The sequence below is a fragment of the Pygocentrus nattereri genome, chromosome 15 (genome assembly GCF_015220715.1).
Source record: "Pygocentrus nattereri isolate fPygNat1 chromosome 15, fPygNat1.pri, whole genome shotgun sequence".
Lineage (NCBI taxonomy): Eukaryota > Metazoa > Chordata > Actinopteri > Characiformes > Serrasalmidae > Pygocentrus > Pygocentrus nattereri.
In genome coordinates, this window is record NC_051225.1 from 33,610,104 (window position 1) to 33,631,603 (window position 21,500).

The window sequence follows — 21,500 nt, forward strand, 5'->3', positions numbered from 1 at the left end:
GGTTATTTTATTTTTACCTAAAAATCTCATTCTGCTGTGAAGCCACAAAAGGGCAGTAAAAGAGCTGCATGTTGCTGACCCCTGACTTACATAAACCCGACACATTTTGATATCACATTTGGTGCTCTGATAAAACAAAAATGTAACTTTCTGGTTAAAATCACCAAAGGAATGTCTGGAGAAAAAATGAGCAACATCTGATGAAAAGAACATCTTGACAAGTGTCGTGCAAGGAGGTGGATCAATTATGAACCAGGGTTGTGTGGCAGCATGTGATGTTCTAGGGAATAAAGAGAAAGAAGGATTCTACTAAATGTCAGCAAATTCTGGAATCTGAAGTGGATCATGATGTACATCCTAAAAAAATGTCTGATCTTAAACGTATTCTTCAAGGAAAAGTGGGAAAGAAATCCTAAATCAAGGACTGGAAGACAGTTGGCTCTAGAAACATCTGGAGACAGTGATTTCAGGGGTTTTTCTTTTTCCCCCAATATAAATAACAGTTGATATATCAGTTGGCTGATAATATCCCCTGATACTGACAGCCCCGACTTTATGATGAGCAAAAATGCTGCACGTAATGTGCGGACTATTAGAAACATTTTTGGTAGAAATCTAGCTAGTACATGCGAGCAGGCCACACCTTAACTGGTGGGAAGACACCAAAAAAACTAAATAGAAACCGATGGCCAGTTGCTTCAGCACGGCCCACTGGCAACTCAAGTTTTCTGATCTTTCACTAAATAAAGGAAAGATGTGGAAATGAGTGTCCACAGTAATCAACTGCAGACAAATCATCCTGTAGACTATTATACTGTTTACTTGATTAAAAAAGTAAAATGACTCCCCCAAACAGAGAAGAATGAAACCTTTTTCCCCTCACTCCTGCCACAAGTTTAAAACATGAACAAACAAAAACTCAATATTAGAACAGTTAGGTTTATTTATGTTCCCATGCCTACAGATACCTAGACATTCCTGGAAACATGACCATGACAAATGTCATTTAACAGTGGTCACACTCTGCAATGTTGGACATGCTTACTGAGAGCTTCAGCAACAAAGATGAACGACACAAACCACATGTGCTGAGTCACAGATTCAAAGCACACAGATGCCTGAATGGTTAAACAGCTCTGGATGCAGATATAGACCCGTGTTCTTAAAGGAATACGCCAGCAATTCTTCAAACACATCTCTTTTTGACACATTTGGAGGGTTTACTAGATTACAAGAGCAATTTTAACCCTACTTAGAAAAGAAGACTCAAAACTCATTTCTAATAGAAGCAAGTTGCTGAACTCCAGTAGTAAATGTTTATGCAAAACACTTTCTACATGAACTAATCAATCTGTATTTCGCTGCTGTCGGAACAAAACTTTGCAAGTCCATATCTGTTGTTTTTCTGTTTTTGACATCATTTGAAAATGCCTGTTCTTTTCATTCTATGTAGATTTCATGATGAACTTGGTAAAATGTCTGGTTCCATTGACTTACATCAAAAGTAAAGTATTTTTTCCTTCTCCTGTAAAGTTACTATTTTGGAGATACACCAGTGATTAGTAATTCTGTATAATTTGTATAATTTTTCTAGAGGGAAAAATGTGTTTTATGTTGGCTGTATCGGTCTCACCTATATATTTTCCTTAAGCCATTTGTATGGAATGCGATGGACTGGCGACCTAACCAGGGTGTATCCTGCCTTCCGCCTGATGACCACTGTGATGGGCTCCAGCACCTCCCGCAACCCAGAAGGAGAAGCAGCTTAGAAGAGGTTTGTGGATTCATGATCCAAAATGAGCCATATTTTTATTTACATTTTCCCACCTCCCTTTATCCTTTAGAATTCAAAAGGTTGCTTCTCTTACTGATGTATGAAAATGAGCTCTGATCTGATTGGCTGCCCTGTACTGTGCTGTATTTAAAAAATTCAGTTTTCACTGAAATGGGCCCTCAAAGCAACTGCCATACGGCCAGTTTTGAGTCAACAAGAACGTGTCTGAATCATTCTCTGTGGTAATTGAGGGTACAATATAAGTGTGAACGGAGACTAGTTTGGATAACGCTGGGGAATTCCTCTAAATAGCCTGTATAAGCTTTAACTTACATTTAAATGACATTTAACTGCAAGTTAATAATCTGCCTGTATCCATATGGTCCGCTCTGAGCGAATATTCAACTGAAATCATTTTTAATTCTGTCTTTAATAACAAACTAGATTTTTAAGGGTTCACCTGTCATGAAAACCACTATTCAAAAGTTTCTCCAGAAGAATAAATATTTTAGTAATATATGAAAAATATCACCTAAAATTGCCCCAACAATTCCTTCAAGTAAAAATATCTATTCAAAAATACATCTCATCATGACAGCTCTGCTCTTTCTACAAGTTTGATGATTATGAAGATGAAAAATTTTGGAGAGCACCAGCCTTTGCCACCTAAAAAAAAATAAAAGCATTCTTAGCTATTCTCTCAACATTGATTTTGAAAAAATTTGAAGAAACAGTCCATACTGACTGATGAATAGCCTAGTATACTCTGATGGGGTGGTCAAACCTCTCTGTCTGCCCTGGCCTTGAAAGAGCCATGTTCTTTGTTAGTCTGTAGTGAATCTTTAGTTTTCAGGTACTTTAATATCAGTTCAGAGTCATAATATTGTCCCATTCTTTCTGACTAGGAGAGCACCATGGAGGATGACACTGGGGAATGGCCAGACGCTCATCAGCCCTGCAGGTCAAACATCTGCAAGCACTGGCTGGAGCAGCAGTAAGCCACAAAACTCACTGTTGTTCTGTTGAGTGAGAGTGAGAGAGAGAGAGAGAGAGAGAGAGAGAGAGAGAGAGAGAGAGAGAGAGAGAGAGAGAGAGGCGAGAGAGAGAGAGAGAGGACAAGATAAGCATTTCATCTGTACACATACATCACTCAAAACACTGACATGCCTTGTCATTTTCATTTTAATTTTCTATAGTGAAAAAATATGATTCACCAGTTTTTTTTAGATGTGTTATTCAAAACAAAGTATTTTAGACACAAAATTCACTTATCGCATGATAATACACTGTAATTAGACACTGATCTGCCACTTCATTAACAGCACCTCCTTCTATCTACACTCACTGTCAATTTTATCAGTTCCACTGACCATATGTGAACTATGCAGTTCTGTAGTCCATCTGCATACTTTGTGAGAACCCCCACAGGATCCTCTCAGAGCACTTAAGTGGCTGGTCAGTGTATGTGGTCAGTATATACACTGCTCAAAAAAATAAAGGGAACACTTAAACAACACAATATAACTCCAAGTAAATCAAACGTCTGTGAAATCAAACTGTCCACTTAGGAAGCAACACTGATTGACAATCAATTTCACAGCTGTTGTGCAAATGGAACAGACAACAGGTGGAAATCATTGGCAATTAGCAAGACACACTCAATAAAGGAGTGGTTCTGCAGGTGGGACCACAGACCACTTCTCAGTACCTTTCTGCTTTCTGGCTGATGTTTTGGTCACTTTTGAATGTTGGTGGTGCTTTCACACTGGTGGTAGCATGAGACGGACTCTACAACCCACACAAGTGGCTCAGGTAGTGCAGCTCATCCAGGATGGCACATCAATGCTAGCTGTGGCAAGAAGGTTTGCTGTGTCTGTCAGTGTAGTGTCCAGAGGCTGCAGGCGCTACCAGGAGACAGGCCTGTACACCAGGAGACGTGGAGGAGGCCGTAGGAGGGCAACAACCCAGCAGCAGGACCGCTACCTCCGCCTTTGTGCAAGGAGGAACAGGAGGAGCACTGCCAGAGCCCTGCAAAATGACCTCAAGCAGGCCACAAATGTGCATGTGTCTGCACAAACGGTTAGAAACAGACTCCATGAGGATGGTATGAGGGCCCGACGTCCACAGATGGGGGTTGTGCTCACAGCCCAACACCGTGCAGGACGCTTGGCATTTGCCAGAGAACACCAGGATTGGCAAATTCGCCACTGGCGCCCTGTGCTCTTCACAGATGAAAGCAGGTTCACACTGAGCACATGTGACAGACGTGACAGAGTCTGGAGACGCCGTGGAGAGGGATCTGCTGCCTGCAACATCCTTCAGCATGACCGGTTTGGCAGTGGGTCAGTAATGGTGTGGGGTGGCATTTCTTTGGAGGGGCGCACAGCCCTCCATGTGCTCGCCAGAGGTAGCCTGACTGCCATTAGGTACCGAGATGAGATCCTCAGACCCCTTGTGAGACCATATGCTGATGCGGTTGGCCCTGGGTTCCTCCTAATGCAGGACAATGCTAGATCTCATGTGGCTGGAGTGTGTCAGCAGTTCCTGCAAGATGAAGGCATTGAAGCTATGGACTGGCCCGCCCGTTCCCCAGACCTGAATCCGATTGAGCACATCTGGGACATCATGTCTTGCTCCATCCACCAACGCCACATTGCACCACAGTCTGTCCAGGAGTTGGCAGATGCTTTAGTCCAGGTCTGGGAGGAGATCCCTCAGGAGACCATCCGCCACCTCATCAGGAGCTTGCCCAGGCGTTGTAGGGAGGTCATACAGGCACGTGGAGGCCACACACAATACTGAGCCTCATTTTGACTTGTTTTAAGGACATTACATCAAAGTTGGATCAGCCTGTCGTGTGTTTTTCCACTCTAATTTTGTGTGTGACTCCAAATCCAGGCCTCCACTGGTTAATAAATTTGATTTCCATTGATGATTTTTGTGTGATTTTGTTGTCAGCACATTCAACTTTGTACAGAACAAAGTATTCAATGAGAATATTTCATTCATTCAGATCTAGGATGTGTTATTTGACTGTTCCCTTTATTTTTTTGAGCAGTGTATTTATGTACAGTACTGTGCAAAGGTCAGAGATTACCCTTCATTTATTTCATTTCCAGTAATTTTTTTTCAATTAATTTTTCAGCATCAGGGAAAAAAGCAAAAAACATATTTATGAGATATTTACACAGAAGCCCCAACAACTGAATGTATGTCAAATGTTTCATTATTTTGTGTGTCCACCATCTGCCTTCATTATAGCTTCCATTCTTTTCAAGAGACATACTTGTTTCTCCACACATCCAAAGCTCAGTCTTAGAAGTTGGTTGCATTTTCTGCTTCTCACAATCCAAAAATTTCACCACTCTCAGTGATGTTGAGGTCTGGACTCTGAGGTGGTCAATCCATTGTTCTGAGAACAGCAGCAGCTTCTTTGTTTGATGTGTCTGTCTCCTCTTCTCAGTGAGGGCTTCTTGACAGCTACACATCCTTTCAGACCCATAGTGCCGAGTTGTCTTCTCACAGTGGAAGGATGGACAGAAACACTTGTGGATATTTTCAGATCTGATTCAGATTGATTTTCTCCTCTCTCTCAGTGATCAAAGCTTTAAGTGTTGTTTATCTGTTGGGGGCAGTTTTGGTGTCTACCATGTCTTGCAGGTAGCTGTTAGGAGACCCATTTTCTCTGTAGCTTGTAATCATTTTTGAACTCCAGTTCAGTTTTTCCTTTGACTTTCATCTTCATTATGCAAGTACATTATCTTATATACAAACTTCTCAGAAATATCCTGAAAATGAGTAACTTGCACTTAATGACCACTTTGATTGGAAATTAAACAAATAGCACAGTCTCTGACTTTTACACAATGTTGTATTTGCAAGAAAACTTTCTTAATATTAATGAAAATACTGTTTTCAGACTTATAAATAGTGGTGTGCACACGCAAACACAGAGCCCCCCCCCCACCCCCCCGCTGCTGACTACTACTAAACTACAGGCCACAGTTGACTGGTCCAGAGGTAATTGGTGGGCCGATTAAATCTCTTAATGCATGTGGAGGACCTGAGCCCTGGCAATTAGCTGCTTTGATTGGGTTAGGTTGGGAAACGTTGATACAGGAATGCTGGTGTCCCATTACAAATGGGCCGAGACAGGCATCAGAGTGGGCCCAGTGCAGAAAAGCCAGCTCATCAGTTTAACCACAAGGTGGGAGATGAGAGGAGATAAGAGGAGAAGCATGGAGCACAGGGCACAAAAATGAAGAAAAGAGAGATGAATATGATCTAAACGAGAGAGAAACTATGTTCCCATGAGTTTGAGGCAATGCATGGTAATTAGAGTTGCAATGTTGATAAGTCCCTGCTAGTGTTGAGGGGAAAAAAAAATACTAAAAACAAAAGCATCCTATGATGTTCATAAGATACACTGGGTCCTTCTGGCAGATTGCAAAACACTATGGGGGGTATATAGAGGGGGATAGGACTATTGTTTTTGCGGCACTATGAAAGAAGAAGTCTGTTGCACAGACAGGCAAAGGCAAAGAACACAGGCAAGGTAAAGAATAGGTATAGGACAAAAACCACAAAATGCTTAATGGCTTGATTAGTGGATTCATTGGATAACTGAATAATCTAATATGTAAATAATCATTAGTTTGTGTTTTATCATTAGCGTGTTTGATGTCCAAATTACGTTTCTTTTAGTTTAGAACTGGAGCTGCTAAGTTAAGTGTTTTCCAGTATTGAAAGCCAATAGTCACCAAACCCATTTCCTTACATTCATGCAAAAGTTTTCATATATTTGCTTCAAATGATGTCGACAAGCTACATAAACTGGTTAAAAATTAAAATATCTGGTAAAAGAACAGACCTTATTTACACATTAAACTGCAACATCATCTGCATAACGCCCTGTTTTCCAGGTGGTACAGTGCAGTGGGTAACACCTTTGCCTTCTACACTGTAAACAGGAGTTCAAGCACCCTACACTATACCAATAAGTCCTTGTGTAAGACTCCTAACATCACCTTCGGCTACCTATCAAACTGTAAGTCGTTCTGGATAAGAGCATCTGCCACTGAAAACACTGAAACACTGCTACCCATTTCTTTGTGTGAGTTCAGGTACAAATATATGGCTGAGGTTCAGCTATGCAGAAAATATGGTCCTCAAATTCATTACCCAAAACTGTATTGATTTTCTGAGTAGACATAGTTTCTCTACCCATGTTATTCTATGGTGCGTCTCTGCTATAAATTCCCTTACAGGTCCGTATTTGGTCATCTTGCGTGGAATGATACCAAACTGTGCTGAAGAAAGAAGTATACTAAATGATTGCCCCTTCTTTTAGCTACACAGGATTTTTTTTATTTATATAGTTGATAGTAAGTCATACTGCATTCTACAACACATCAACTTGTATGTGTAACCTGAATTAAGACCTGGATGCAGTTTGAGCGAGCTTGACAGAGGTATTGGGCATGTATATACAAAAATGGTTTGGGTGACTACGGACTTCCAGTCTTGTTAGCAACATTACCCTCATAGCTTCAGTTCTAAATAAAAAGAAGCAAAATTGGGACATTAAACATGTCTTGGGAGATCAACTGTATTTGGAGTAAAAGGAAAATCATGTACATTCGATTTTTTGCCAAACTATTCCTTTAACGTTCATACCTTCCATGTACTCCAGCCAGCGCAGTCTCTCTGAGCGGGAAAAGCTTGGGGTAGACAATAGTGAACATAGGCTGACTGCAGCGGTGGCAGTGACCCAGTGGACACTGAAGCAGGTCCAGCAGACTGTTGGGCAGCAGGAACGGGGACAAGAACTTCGCATCTGAGAAGACAGCAAGGAAAAAAGTAAGATCAGGCAAACTTATAATGAAGAAAGGAATGCTAACATTATCTGGCATACATTTTGAAGTTATGATATAAAAGAGGAGTTTACAATACATTTGGAAAAGGGTGGTTTTTGAAAATACAATGTTTTGAAGAGAAAAGTGACCTCCCACTCCCCCCTTGTTATGAAACGGATGAGCTGGTAGTCACTAAATCTTACAACTTATTATTTAGCAAATATTATGAATTATTCAGTAACAACAATGAAACTAGTATGTAAGGTACAGTTGTGTGCAGGGGTTTAGGCACCCCTGGTAAAATAGGGGGGGGTTTAAATTAAAATGTGGCTCATGCAAATGTTATAGCATATTTCATATATATATATATATATATATATATATATATATATATATATATATATATATATATATATATATTTTTTTTTTTTTTTCATTTTAAACTCTTAAAGAAACTTAAAGAAATTGTGCTCTTAAATATGCAGAAAATGTCACGTTTAAGTGTGTTTCTCTGTAGAGGATGTTAACCTATTTTCATGTTAAAAATCAACAGAGCATGTCATTTGACCAAGAGTGTTCAAAATTTTGCATACAACTGTATGTACTTATGAGTGAAGAGCTGAAGGGTGGACCCACATACAGTCCCTTGTACTTCAAGTGCTTAAATTTGTAGGATGTTCTAATGTATTCCCTTTGTAAAGGGTCACCTTTCCTGGGCCGGCTATATGCTACGTGCAGTGTCCTCATGGCCATCTCCTCTAGGGTCAGCACCCGGTCAGCCTCTGAGCCGATAGATTTCACTTCTGAAGGCAGAGGCACACTTAGCTCTCCGAGGGCCAGCGACAGCTGTTTCACATCAGACACCTGCAGGGACAGACCACACCTACACAAACAAAAAGACACACACACACACACACACACATACAGTCCGTTGAACAAGATTAACCACAAGGAATATTCCTGAAAATTATGCTTTATGACAGCAAAGAGCTTGAGTATAACAGCTTGAGTAGAACTTTACTGTCCTAGGCCCTGCTTCCCAAAAGCATCTTAGTGTTAAGATCATCTTAACTGGTAGAGAGAATGTTCAGTGTGATGCTCGCTCTACCCTTTAAGAAACAACTTTGTGCTAAGATGCGTTCAGGTAACCTAACCCTCACTATGTGAAACAGTAGACTCGAGCCAGAGTCAGAATTATGTGAATCAGTGTATTTTGGAGTAGGGATGTACGACGATCAGACAGATGTTTGTATTTCAGAGGTGTTTCAAACCAATATTTGACTTATTTATTGTGTCCTGGAAGAGCAGAATGTTATAGTGAATCTGTGTTTCGCTAACATTTCTGCATTTAATTCATTTTACTGCATCTGTAAACCTACAGAAATAAATGTTCTATTTCTTTGCTCTGCTATTTTGAATAGATGTAACCCCAAATTGTATATTTTATAAACTAATATGTATCAGCATCACATCCTCTACAGTGAAGTCACTAAATGTGACATTTTTCTCTTTTTTCCCCTCATTTTTTGTTTCTAGTTTCTACTTATTGGAATTGAACATATTGAGGGGGAAAACACTAAATCACTAAACTGAAAATATGCTATAACTTATGCAAAGGCCACATTTTATGTGACTTTTTTCCAATTTGTTCAAGTGGTGTTTCCTAGGTTTTCACTTAGAAAATCAACATATGTAATTGAATCATGGACAGAAGTATAACAATAAAAATAAATAAATAAATAAAAATAATAATTTTCAACCCGTACTGTATTGTCATTACCCTGGCTACTTACCCACTGCAGCCAATGACCTTGTTATACAGGTAAGATGGCAGGCCTTTGAGGTGAACGTTGTTGTCCACGAACACAAACTGAAGCTCCATGGAACGCCCCAGATCTGCCAGGGAGGTATACAATTACTCACTATAGAGCCCAATAAAAATGTCTTTTACAAAATCATCACCTATGCAGAAGCAATAAGAGTGGAAGCAGAAATATTATGTACATTTATCAGATTTTGAGAGTGCACAGTAAACTCATTCATAGCGGAGCCTGAAACCAAAGCGCTCAGCTGACTGAGGGAGATACTCTGTCCTTGAGGTAAACTTGAGTTAGATGCTATCATGGCTGCTTTGGAGATTGGAAGTCTTTGAAGCTGTGAATAGCTGAGCAGAGAGAGAGAGAGAGAGAGAGAGAGAGAGAGAGAGAGAGAGAGAGAGAGAGAGAGAGAGAGAGAGAGGAAGCAGTGTGAACACCATTATGAGTAGCATTACTGGCTCATTATCACCCACAATGCCCATGGGGTCCCTCACAGCAGGCAGTCCACCACAGCACCTGCAGCGCCATGTGACCCCCTCCGTACCTCAAGTTCAACTAACAGCCACAGGCCCTGAGCCCAGCCAAGAGGCTGCTGTCTAAAACACTGCACACAGTGGAGGGAATGAAGAACGAGGGAATAACTTTGTTGAAGGTTTTTGCATGAAATGTTGCTTGTGTCTGTTAGAGCTGCAACAAGCAATTACTTCTATAACTGATTTATCAATTGACTATTTTTGGATTACCTGACAAATCAAGCCATCATCTCTTGTGAGTTTTCCTTTCACTTTGCCTTCATCATTCATCACCAGAATGTGCAACAAGTTATTTAAAAGCTGCTTATACTGTTAGAAATAAAGGTTCTGTGCAGGTATAGTTTTCATTCATTATGGTACGAATGTAAATGTTCCCTAAAAGGTACAACAATGGTTTTGAGGCCCAATTGTGAACCTTAACTACGTTTTTCCAGGTGAAAAGTATGCACTGCTACCTTTTCATAACCCAATGTTTTAAAACAGACCAATAAAATAAAACTGCCTGGAGACATCATGGGGTGTGTGGAGTCAATACAATTTAGAAAATAGAATTTCAAAGGATTATAGTACAATTTTGCTCCTATGTGCCCTTGAGGATACCACCCCAGTGACAAGAGGGGTACTGCAGCAGTGAAAGTTTTCTACTTTTTTTTTTTAGATTTAAGCCCTAAATATTTGGTCTCATATTAAACACAAACTAGCTCTGCAGTGCTTTTCAACTGCTTGAAGCCAAATAAAATATTGTCTACAAATCTTCAACATTTAAACAAATCAAAGGGAAAGGCTCCCCCACATTTAGTTACTTTGGTACTGATTTGTTGTTAAGTCCCTTAAAAGCTTAATGTTTTGCCATTTTGGCCCATCTTGGGCCATTTTTTTGCACAGGAGTTTGTTAGCACATCATCTGAGGAGAGAACACCCTGTAGAAAACCACGAGCCCTCATCAGCATTCAACACTGTACTGGTTAGTGCAGTTAGCTCATTAGCTCATCTGAAGAGGCAGCCTAAGCTGTCCACTCAGCACAAAAAACTGATTTCCCGCTGCCATGGTAAATGATGATAAAACAATTTCTAAATTTTCCTCCACCTTTTGTCTGAAATGTAAGCCTACCGCCCTGTGCCAAATTTGGCAAACTTTTTTTTTTGGTTATTGCAGTTACTGCTGGTATCCTAATCATTTCCTTTGCAGCTTGAAAAATAATTTATTTAAAATTTGAATATATTCAAATATTCTACACACAAACCTTAAATGTCTTTAGATTTCTGAGCCCATCTAACAGCCCTATTACACTGCACATCAGTTTTATTAACTTCTTTCCAGAACTGACGTCATCAATGACTAATCGACTTTGACGACTAATTGTTGCAGCCCTACTGTCTGTGAGATGTCATTCAGGACTCTTTGTGCTTCTGTTTGTTCACTCCAAATGGACCAACCAGTGAATCAATCTGTGTAACAGACTTGCACCCCAAGCGATCACTCCATATGTACACTTGTTCTGGCAGAGAGAGACCTCTACTGTCCTGCCTGCTCTGAATCAAAAAGCCTGACTGGAATGACTCAACATGTAGGTATAGGTCAGTGGTCACCAATGTAGCTCCTGGAGATCTACCCTTCTACTAGGGTTGCACCTCATGATTATAACTGATTATCTACTGGCTATTAATCTATTACTCCACAATACACTGCTATTCAATGTAAATCTATGGCCACAATGTAAATCTATGGTTTATTCATGGTTAAAAGTACTTTAGGATTTGACAGAACAAAAAATAGTAAATATTACTGATTAATTAACATAATTATCTACATGATTTTGTCACAAAATTCACAATGAATGGCTATTTGACTGGCAAGATTTGGTTATTATGGAATTATCTACCCAACCATTCATCATTGAAAATGTCTTAATTTTTAGTTTCATACAAATAGTTTGAAATCTTGAGCATATTAGCATCATAAATGTATAGCTACATCCACAAAAACCAGCTTTATACTGTTAAAAACAGCGATTCCAACTGTTTAAATAGTGATTCCAAACTTCTGCGCGCCACTGTAATTTTAATAAATGTGGTTATTGACTAATAGTGCCATTATGTCATCTTTTGTTTGACAGCACCACCATCATTCGAAGTTTTATGGGATTGGGGATGCAACGGGCATCAAGTTAGATCTCCAGTAGGAACACTGGTGACCACTGAGGCAGACCAAAGGTGGGGCTCACCCAGGGGCAGCGAGGTCAGGCAGTTGGCAGCCATGGAGAGCTCATTAAGGTCAGGCAGTAGGCAGAGTTGCCGGGGGACACAGTGCAGCCGGTTGCGGTCAGCGGTCAGGCACTGCAGGGACAGGCACTGGGCGAGCCGCTCTGGAAGAGTCTTCAGAAGGTTCATGGACACATCCAGAGTCTCCAGCTCCTTCAAATCACCCAGTTCTAACAGATCACCCAGATAGACAGACAGACAAATAAAAACACATCATTCTGTTGCTGTTGCCTAAAAATAAAATCACCAATGCACCAATCAATTATATACTGCAATATTCAACAAAGTTCGGTATAACATCTTTATTGTCTTTATGTTACTGATGCAAAAGCCCATCATTTATTTAATTTCAAGTCAAAATGGTTATTCGGTTGTTGTTCACAAGCTGTTCATTTTTATGGTGATATTTCTGAGAACATTCAATATGAAGATATTCCACTAACATAAGGAAAGCGAACTTTAAAAGACAAAAAGTGAAAAAAATTTTTTTCAAAACTTTTACAAATTCAAAAAAAAAAAAAAAACATAAAAAGCTATAGAGAAAATGGGAGTCCTAGCAACAGTGTACGATCTGGTAGACACCAAAACTGTCCCCATCAGCTTTCATTTCTGAGAGAGAGGAGAAAATCAAGCAGCTTCAGATCTGAAAACATCCACAGGTGTTTCTGTCCATCCTTCCACTGTGTGAAGACCTCTCAGCACTGAAAGGATGTGTAGTCAAGAGGAACCTCACTAAGAAAAGGAGATGGAAACATCAAACAAAGAAGCTGCTGGTGTTCTCAGAACAATGGACTGACCATCTCAGAGTCCAGTCAACATCACTGAATGTGCGAATCATGAATTGCAGAAAATGCAACCAATTTCTAAGATGGAACTTAGGAGGTGTGGAAATATATCCCTGCAGATTTCTATGAAAAACAGAAAGTGAGTCTCCTAAAAAGAAAGGAAGCTATAATAAAGGCTCAGTGTGGACACACTAAATGCTGAAAAAATATTATATTTACTTCTTAAGGTGTCTAAAATTTTCTGCGAAGTATTTTTCTGTCCTTTTTTCTGACACTGAACAATCTCTTGCACAGTGGTAATATGTAAGATTTCTGGATGTACTGAGTCATTTGCTGAATAACTAACAACCCATTGTTAGAAATCAGTGTAAGGACAGAAATTTACCCCTGTGGACTGCACTGTTAGCATTTTCCAGGATTTTCTGCCCTCTGCTGGCTGAAATTGATGTCAATACACACTGAAATGGGAGTGAAACAGTCTTTTCTGCACTTCAGAAGAAACCTAAATGCAGTACATGTATGACACGTACAATAAAATCACATTTCTCACATCAGTGTCTTCTATGAAGAGATGAGCATTAATGAGAGCAGGTTATATTTAACAAGCATAATAAGCATCTAAAAACTAGAAGCCACATCTGCATCATCCCCAACACTCAGACTGCAATAAGCAGACCAAGTTTCTCCTAAATGTATCATAATCATATCAGTTTTATGCTATGTGTTCTGTAATTAATGGTAGGGACAGGAATGACCTACAATATGGTACTTTATATTTGAGCCATGATACGATTCTATTGTGATATTTAAAGATTTGTACTGTGATATATTGTGATTTTCTACCTCTCTAAATTATTTGTCCAAAAGAAGCTTTCCATTTTATCTAATGAAATTTACAGTATGTTCCTCTCACTTGTGAAATCAGCATTTAAAAATACTGTCATTACGTTTATGTACAGTCAACAGAATGAATGGCACCCTTCATGAAAATGAGCCAAAAATCTACTGTATATATTTAAAAAACACACAAAAACACACACATACAATGTGAGACGTTTTGGGCTTAAACAAATGGTTAATATGCATACTGTTATTCTTACATTATGTTTTCAAACAAAAAAAAATTTCTTTAGTAGTAGGTTCTTTTGTAGAATTAAAAAATACTAGCACTTCCTCTGCTAATATTTGATTAAGCCTTCCACCAGTAATAAAAATAAAAATTTTTTTAAAAAAAAAATTCAAAGGTCGTATTTGAGAGAACAGAGAAAATCAAGCTCCACTCCTGCTTCAGCTTTGAATAAAAGACCATAGATGGGTTTGACAGGATGTACAGCTGTCAAAAAGCCTCATTGAGAAAAGAAAATCAACAAATCAAAAAAAGAAGCTGCCGGTGTTCTCAGAACAATGGACTGACCACCCCAGAGCCCAGACCTCAACAACACTGAATGTGTTTGGGATTACTTGGATCGCGAGAAGCACAAAAGGCAACCAACTTCTAATACTGAACAAATCTAACTGACCGAATCAGACTGAAGCAGAGTTTTACAGTAGCCCTTTAAGTCTCCAGATTCAAATTCTACTAGAAACCTGTGATGTGTATTAGAGAGGGCAGTCCACAAGATCTGCCTGGTTCCTACAGACTACTGTCTAATTAGCAAGTAGCAGTAATTGACTGGTAAAGACAAAAAAGCTCGGGACTTTGAAAAAGGCACAGGAACATTCAATCTTTAATAATTTTCTCTAAACAAAATCTATGCCTAGTGCTGTAAAAGGAAGGACTCAATTAGCCTTTAACTGTGTACAAGCCTGAAGTTCTTATAGTCTTACATACCAGAATATAATTCCTGAACCATTTAAAGTAAAACGAAGCTACCAACTAAGAAGTCAACTCCAGTTTCACCTGTTTTGTGCTGTAAGTTGTTACAGTACATAAAATTTGCCAATTATTTGTAAGCTAAGTCGTAATTTGTTGTGCTTAATATTCAAAAACATTTACCCTCTTATAATGGCAACAAGTAGGTACATGTAGGCTAGTTGGTGGTCATCATCCTCACTATAGAGATGCCTCTGGGACATAATGTTTGCTAGCTGGCCCCTTTAACCTGGCTATGTCAGTACTCCAGAGCAATTTACAGTGGCAGATCGAAGGTTAGGAGTTTTTCCAAAGAATCATGTTATAAATTAGATTGAAGTTTCTGAGTCCTGCCTGAATGGTGGATTGAAATTTGCACATAACAATGACAGAAACTTTGGTCCCACACAAAAGATACAGCACCAGAGACAGTTTATGAGGAGGCTGGCCTCAATGAATGGGGGTTATAGGAGCTAAACGGCTATAAACAAAAAGGTAAAATGTTTTCTAGTCACTTCATTTTAGAATGTAGAAGGATGTATTTTACTAAAAAAGCAAAGTAAACAAACCCCTACATTTCTTTTCTTTCTACAGCAAACGGGTTTTGGGCAGCAGGACGGCAGCATCTTTGCTACTGAGTGCTGACTGGCTGGCAAGCAGATGCTCACTGATGTTATGAATGTACACGAGGTGCCGTTTTAAAGTCCTATTACTCAAAAGTTCTTAAAAATATAACAGCAGTGTTAAAATGTTTTATACTATTAGATTTGGTACTTGTTCTAAAATTATCTCTAGGATTTGTGAAGAACTCCTACTATGTAGGGAGGATAATACATTTTATATTAAAGAAAAGTGGGAGAAGGAGGGGAAGCTATCACTGTCAGAGGATGATTGGGAAAAAATTTGTCAGCTTCAGTGGGGAGAGAACTTGGAGAGAATTTTGCTGGAAAAATGTCATTCGATTCTTTATTACATCTGTGCAGAAACAACACCGAGGCTCAGGATCCGACTGCTGGAGAATGTGTAATTCAACTAATGCAAATTTCCATATCTTTTGGGAATTTAGGATTCTGTCTGGGTATTGGAAAGCTGTCCATCAGGCTCTTTGTACTATATTTCGGACTAATATACCCTTTGACTTTGGATTTCTTTATCTGTGAAATCTTTAGACTTGGGTCAAAATGATATGAAATAGCCGAAGGCCTTGCTGGCTACAAGTAAGAAAGCAGAAAATGACTGTCTGGTGAACCCCCTCAACTGTCTGACTGGTATGACATTGTTGATGAAGTTTATACTATGGAAAAGCTAACTTATTCCTTAAGAATTCAGACTGGTAAATTCGGCCAGATTTGGTCTAAGTGGCTAGTATATTTATAAGACCCCGGCGACCAGAACTCATGTAGGTTTTTAATTACCTTTTTTTTTTTTTTTTTTTTTTTTTTTAATTTCCTCTCTTCTTACTGAAAGACTATGCTTGCCCTTTTGTAATGTAAATAGTTATTTTTTTTGTTTTTGTTTTTGCTTTCTCTCTTTTCAAGGAGCTTATCTGAAGGAAAAGTCCATTTTTTTCTCTTTCCTTCCTTTACATATTCATTTTTATTTATTTATTTATTTATTTTCTTCTTATTATTTTTATTATTACTATTAAGTTTTACCTCTTTCTTTAAAAGGAATATTGATTTGGATGGTATTGTCAAAATATGCTTATATGAGCAAAGATCAGAAAAAGAGGTGTATATGTATGTAAATAGGTATTCATGTGTGTATAAGGACATAAAAGTACACGAACATTGAAAGTAAAGCACCTCAGTAAGTCCACAATGGAACTGTCCTTAGCTATAACTGCAGTGCTAATTGATAATTGTAATTTGGTATTTTCTTCCATGTTCTTTTTAAAAGCCTTTCCCCCATAAAAATAGAACAATAAAAAATGTTTTATACTGTTCTGTGTTTGGAAAATGGATATTTTATATTTAAGTGTTTTGCTCAAATGGTCCATCTTGAACCTCTTTATCTATACTATAATTAAACCTAAAATACTGCATATTATAATGCAATGCTTTTCTTTCACCTCTAATAATTAGGCTGTAAAATTATGAATGATGAAACTAATAATAATCACAGCTTATGAGGAACCAGCTAAAGAGGAGTTTGGCTGTATATCCTGCACCGTCTGGTCTGGAAGAGAAAAACACGATCTGTGCTCTTTGAACACCTGCCTGAGGTATCAGACTCCATTTTTTACAGCAGATTTTTACTCATTTTTGCTAAATTAGGAAAGTAGAGAAGGAGAAGGAACAGAAAGCCTTTGCCAAAAAAAGCAGGAGGCTGATTTAGTGGTGGTGCCAGGGCCTCATCACCCAGCCCAGAAACATACTTCTGCCAAGGAGCAGGAGGTACTCCATCTGACACCTCACTGTACTAGCACTGCACAATATTTCACCTGCTAATAATTATTGGAATAGTTAATTTGCTGAACACTGCAGAAAGCAAACGTGTGTAAACATCTCAAACATTCCAGATGAGTTTTTGTGGCTGTTTTGAAGAATCTGTACAATCAGAAGCTTGCCAATATGTTTTCCAGACACTGCTAGGCATACCACAATTACAGTATAACAATAATAATAATACAGCAATACAACTGCAATATGTTACTCTTTCCATAGAGAAATCCAACCTCAATGAACTCCCAAGAGAGTCATATAAATGACAATTCTAACAAAACAAATAGTTTATAGTCCCCCCCCATTTTTCAGGACTTCAACAATACAAAGAACCTTTGTCACTACATGCCTCAAACTAATTCCAAACAACAATGAGCCTCTTCTTTACGCCCCAATGGAAGTATGTGGGAGACAGAACAAAGCCTGCTTCCAATATCTGAACTCTGAATCCGATGCCAGTGCAGTGTTTAGTAGGGCTACATTATAATACCAATATCATATCAGAACTGGCAGATAATTGCTTTATTATTCTGTATCAGAAATACACTTACTTTGACCAATAAATACTTCAACCCATATTTGGCGATGAAAAGCAGAATGCTCAGGTGAAGCTGGGCTACTGGGCTACAATATCTGCTTTTTATCCATTTTACTGCATTTGTAACTCTACAGAGATAAGCATTATATTTCTCTGTAATGTTAGCACAGTCCCTAAAAAACATGAATACACAAATACACAGTAGAAACTAATGTAGCATGGGGGAATTCATTTTTTCAGGCTTGTGACCGTTTTTAAATGTCAAATTTAGATGGCAATTATAATTGTTTGTTTATATTAATATGTTTATTTAATAAGAACCATAATTAAGAAACATGGATTAGTCATGTCTGACTGATAAGGTTAGTATTGGTGGTCATATAGGCACCTGAGCAATGGAGCAAGTGGAACAGGTGCACCCCCAATTTAATTTGAATGAAAATCTGACTTTCAAGCGAAATAATTTGTGAGCATGATTTTCAAAAGTTTTAACAACTTCCCATAAAACAGAGTTTTTCTGAGATGATCAGGGAAAATGAAACAGTGTTTGCTGTGACATTTAAGCAGAAATAAGCCATGCCACAACACAGTTATGTATGTTAGTCTGGAAGTCTATTCTCGCCAGCTAGAGAAGAAAAATGTCTCCTCTTATTTCTGCTCTGTTTCTGACAAGCGTGTCGAAAGATTGATTTTTTTTTTTACCTCAAAATAGCTTGTTTTTAGAAATACTGATTATGCTGAAACAATATTTTCTCAAGTTTTGACTGCTTATGTCTAAATAATTGCTTTGTTTTCTTAAGATTCTGACTTACGTTAACATATTGGCTTGTTGTCTCAATTATGACGTGCTATGTACAAATATTGGCTTATTTCCTGATATTTTGACTGATTATGTCCAAATAATGGCTTATTATCTTAAGATTTTGACTTATGTTGAAATAATGGCTTTTTTCTCTAGATTTTGACTGATTATGTTGAAATAAAATCGCTACATGATTTTATTATTTATTACTAATTATTATTTATTACTTTATTATTAATACACACCTTGTGGAAGGAACTTCAGCTGGTTGTTGGCCAATCGCAGATGCCGTAATGACCTCAGCCGTCCAATCTCTGGGCAGATCACCTGCAGTGCATTGTCACTCAGATCCAGAGACTGCAGTTTGGCGAGGTTCCCAATGGCTGTGAATTCAATTACATCCATTAGTTACATAGAAAATCGGCACAAAAATTAAGTACAATAGAATCACAACTGACTGTGAAACTACCTTGTGGAATGATGGCAATATTGTTTGAGTGTAGATACCTACAGTTTAAAAACAGAGATTTGGGCCGTTATTTGGGACCAGAAACCGTTTTTTTAAGTACATTGTTCACATGTCTACATGTTCATTAGGTGACACCTGCTGGTCAACAGGGATACTTAGAGCAAGTTGTTCACATTTTCTACAATATACAGGCAAGGACTGAAGAATACTTACATTTAACACAGACTTTCATTATCTGGACCCAATACTTATCATTCATCAACAATCACACTTGCCCCTCAACAGAACAATCACAGGACAACAATCCAATACTCACAATTCAATCAGGTTGGGAAGCTTCTGTGCCAGATTATCAGGCTGCAAAACAAGCAGAGTTAAAAAAATAATATTCATGAATATAAAGAGAAAACCAGCATTATCCTGTCCTACCAGTGTTGTGAGGGAGTTCCGTTTCATGTAGAGCCTTTCCAAGAACTGCAAACCCTCATCTTTAAGGAGCTCCACGGGAAAGATGTTCAGGTTCCTATAGTTTAGGAAAAGGTTCTTGTGTCGCTCTTGTTTGGCTGTGAATATTGCTTCATGGAGTTCTGAGGCCATGGTCACAGCAGGCCTGTAGCCAGGGTGTTCCCTCTTTCGGAACCAGGATGATCAGGGCCTGAATTAAGAGAGGAAACAGAAGTGCATATTAATGCATAACACATCTTTAAAGCTGTACCGTTTCATAAAAGTAGCTGAGCACTGTGGATATGGACCTTGAAGCTACTGAAGCATATCAACAGCTAAAATGCGATATGACAATGATACACTGTCCAAATGATAGTGTTGTCCATTTTCCTGAATGTAACCAAACAGCCCTTCTCATTAGTGAATTGAGCCACTGTACACACCCACAGCATGTATAATCTCCATAGAGAAGCACCATCTAAGAGAATGGGACACTAGGCGTAGCTGCACATGAGCCTTAGGTCACCATGCCCAATACCAAACATCGACCACAGTGGTATAACGCATGCCAACAATGGGCTGTGGAGCAATGAAGTGATGGAGCTCCACCTAATACCTTGGGGATGAGCTGGAGTAATCCAGAACTGATCATCCAACACCAGTACCTGATCTCACTAATGCCTTTGCAGCTGAATACAGCAACGATCAAACATCTAGTGTAAAGCCTTTCCAGAAGAGTAGACTCTTCTGTTACTGCAGCAAAGGACAAGCTCCCTCTTAATCCTCATGATTTCAGAGGAAATGCATTATGAACAACTGTCTACAAACAACATGACACTGGGCGTAATGAACAGTTCTGGTACTCAGTACTCAGTCATCTGAATAAAGTGGGGGGCAGGCACAGATCTATTTGCTATGGTCCGCTGTGACATCACAGCTCTTATTTAACGTTTAGGTTATTATATTAGTATTTTGTGTGTGAAAGTATAGAACTGAAGGTGAGCTAGCTCGCTAATGTGCAATACTAGTTCGCCATGCTGACCTACAGCAGCTGAACAGCTGTAAATATCACGCAGCTGGAGTCAAGCGTCTTATCCGCCACCGTCTTGTTCCAATTTCCCCGTTCCACCTTAAATAGCGCAGCGGTTCCATTCTGGCGTCTGAGGTTAGAATGCACTTGTCGCGCCTCTTAAGGTGGAACGGAACAATTCGGATAAGACGCCAACTTCAGCCTCGGGTAAATATCAGACGGAGAAACAACAGAAGAAGCAGATATAGAGATTAAACGTGTGCTGACTAAATCAAGTTATTGATTCAGCTGCCAAACATTTTGAAACCTTTTAATGTAGCGTTAATCCACGGTCACCCTCAGCTAAGCTAACTAACCAGATAGCATTAGCAGCAGAGCGGCTCACAGCTACGACACTACAGACCACAAATACAATCATTCGCACACAGCAGCGCAGTTACCAGCGAGTTTACAGCTGTGTGTGTGTGTTCTGTTAGTTTATATGCAGGTTAACTTACATTACATCGCTGTTTAACAGCCGATAATGTTTCTGTTATTCTGCAGAAACGCTCTGCCTTTCCGACAGCTGCGGCACACGTCACATCCGGCGGACCGGACGAACATACTTTTAATAATATAAACGGAACCTTTTATAATATAGAACCATTTCGTGTTTAAATGGCTCTTCAGATTGAACCAGGTGGAGCTGGTACTGTATATAGTTCTGTATAGAACAATTTTGAAGATGGTGCTGTTTTGAACCAGATACAACAATTTAAAAAGGCAAAGAACCACTTGAGCAAGTGGCTCTTCAAGTGATCATGAGTCTATATAGAACCCTCATGTCCACTAAAGAACCCTTGAAGAACCAAGAGGAAAGAGACAAGGGTGTTACATGTAAATATGATTATTTATG

General features: G+C 38.9%; 1 protein-coding gene across 2 annotated transcripts; it reads right to left on the minus strand.

The window, feature by feature from the left end:
- Nucleotides 1-919: 919 nt before the first annotated feature.
- Nucleotides 920-21,194, minus strand: lrrc28 (leucine rich repeat containing 28). Of its 2 annotated transcripts, XM_017699515.2 has the most exons (10): nt 21,103-21,194; nt 19,561-19,786; nt 19,448-19,488; nt 19,132-19,169; nt 18,908-19,045; nt 12,205-12,411; nt 9,423-9,525; nt 8,337-8,512; nt 7,451-7,610; nt 920-2,793 (listed from the first exon to the last, which is right to left on the minus strand). In XM_017699515.2, the coding sequence occupies exons 2-10, from the start codon at nt 19,726-19,728 to the stop codon at nt 2,724-2,726; spliced, it is 1,101 nt and encodes a 366-aa protein (XP_017555004.1). In that variant the 5' UTR covers nt 19,729-19,786; nt 21,103-21,194; the 3' UTR covers nt 920-2,723. The 2 variants fall into 2 exon arrangements, with proteins under 2 accessions (XP_017555004.1, XP_037401480.1); XM_037545583.1 differs by lacking the exons at nt 19,448-19,488; nt 21,103-21,194 and having other exon boundaries at nt 19,561-19,701.
- Between the last annotated feature and the right edge of the window lie 306 nt (nt 21,195-21,500).

Coding starts and splice junctions, on each gene's coding strand:
- lrrc28 (XM_017699515.2), bottom strand. CDS start 19,728: ATGGCCTCAGAACTCCATGAAGCAATATTCACAGCCAAACAAGAGCGA. Junction 19,489..19,560: donor GGAACTCCCTCACAACACTG/GTAGGACAGGAT, acceptor CTTGTTTTGCAG/CCTGATAATCTGGCACAGAA. Junction 12,412..18,907: donor GCTGAAGTTCCTTCCACAAG/GTGTGTATTAAT, acceptor GTGATCTGTTAG/AACTGGGTGATTTGAAGGAG.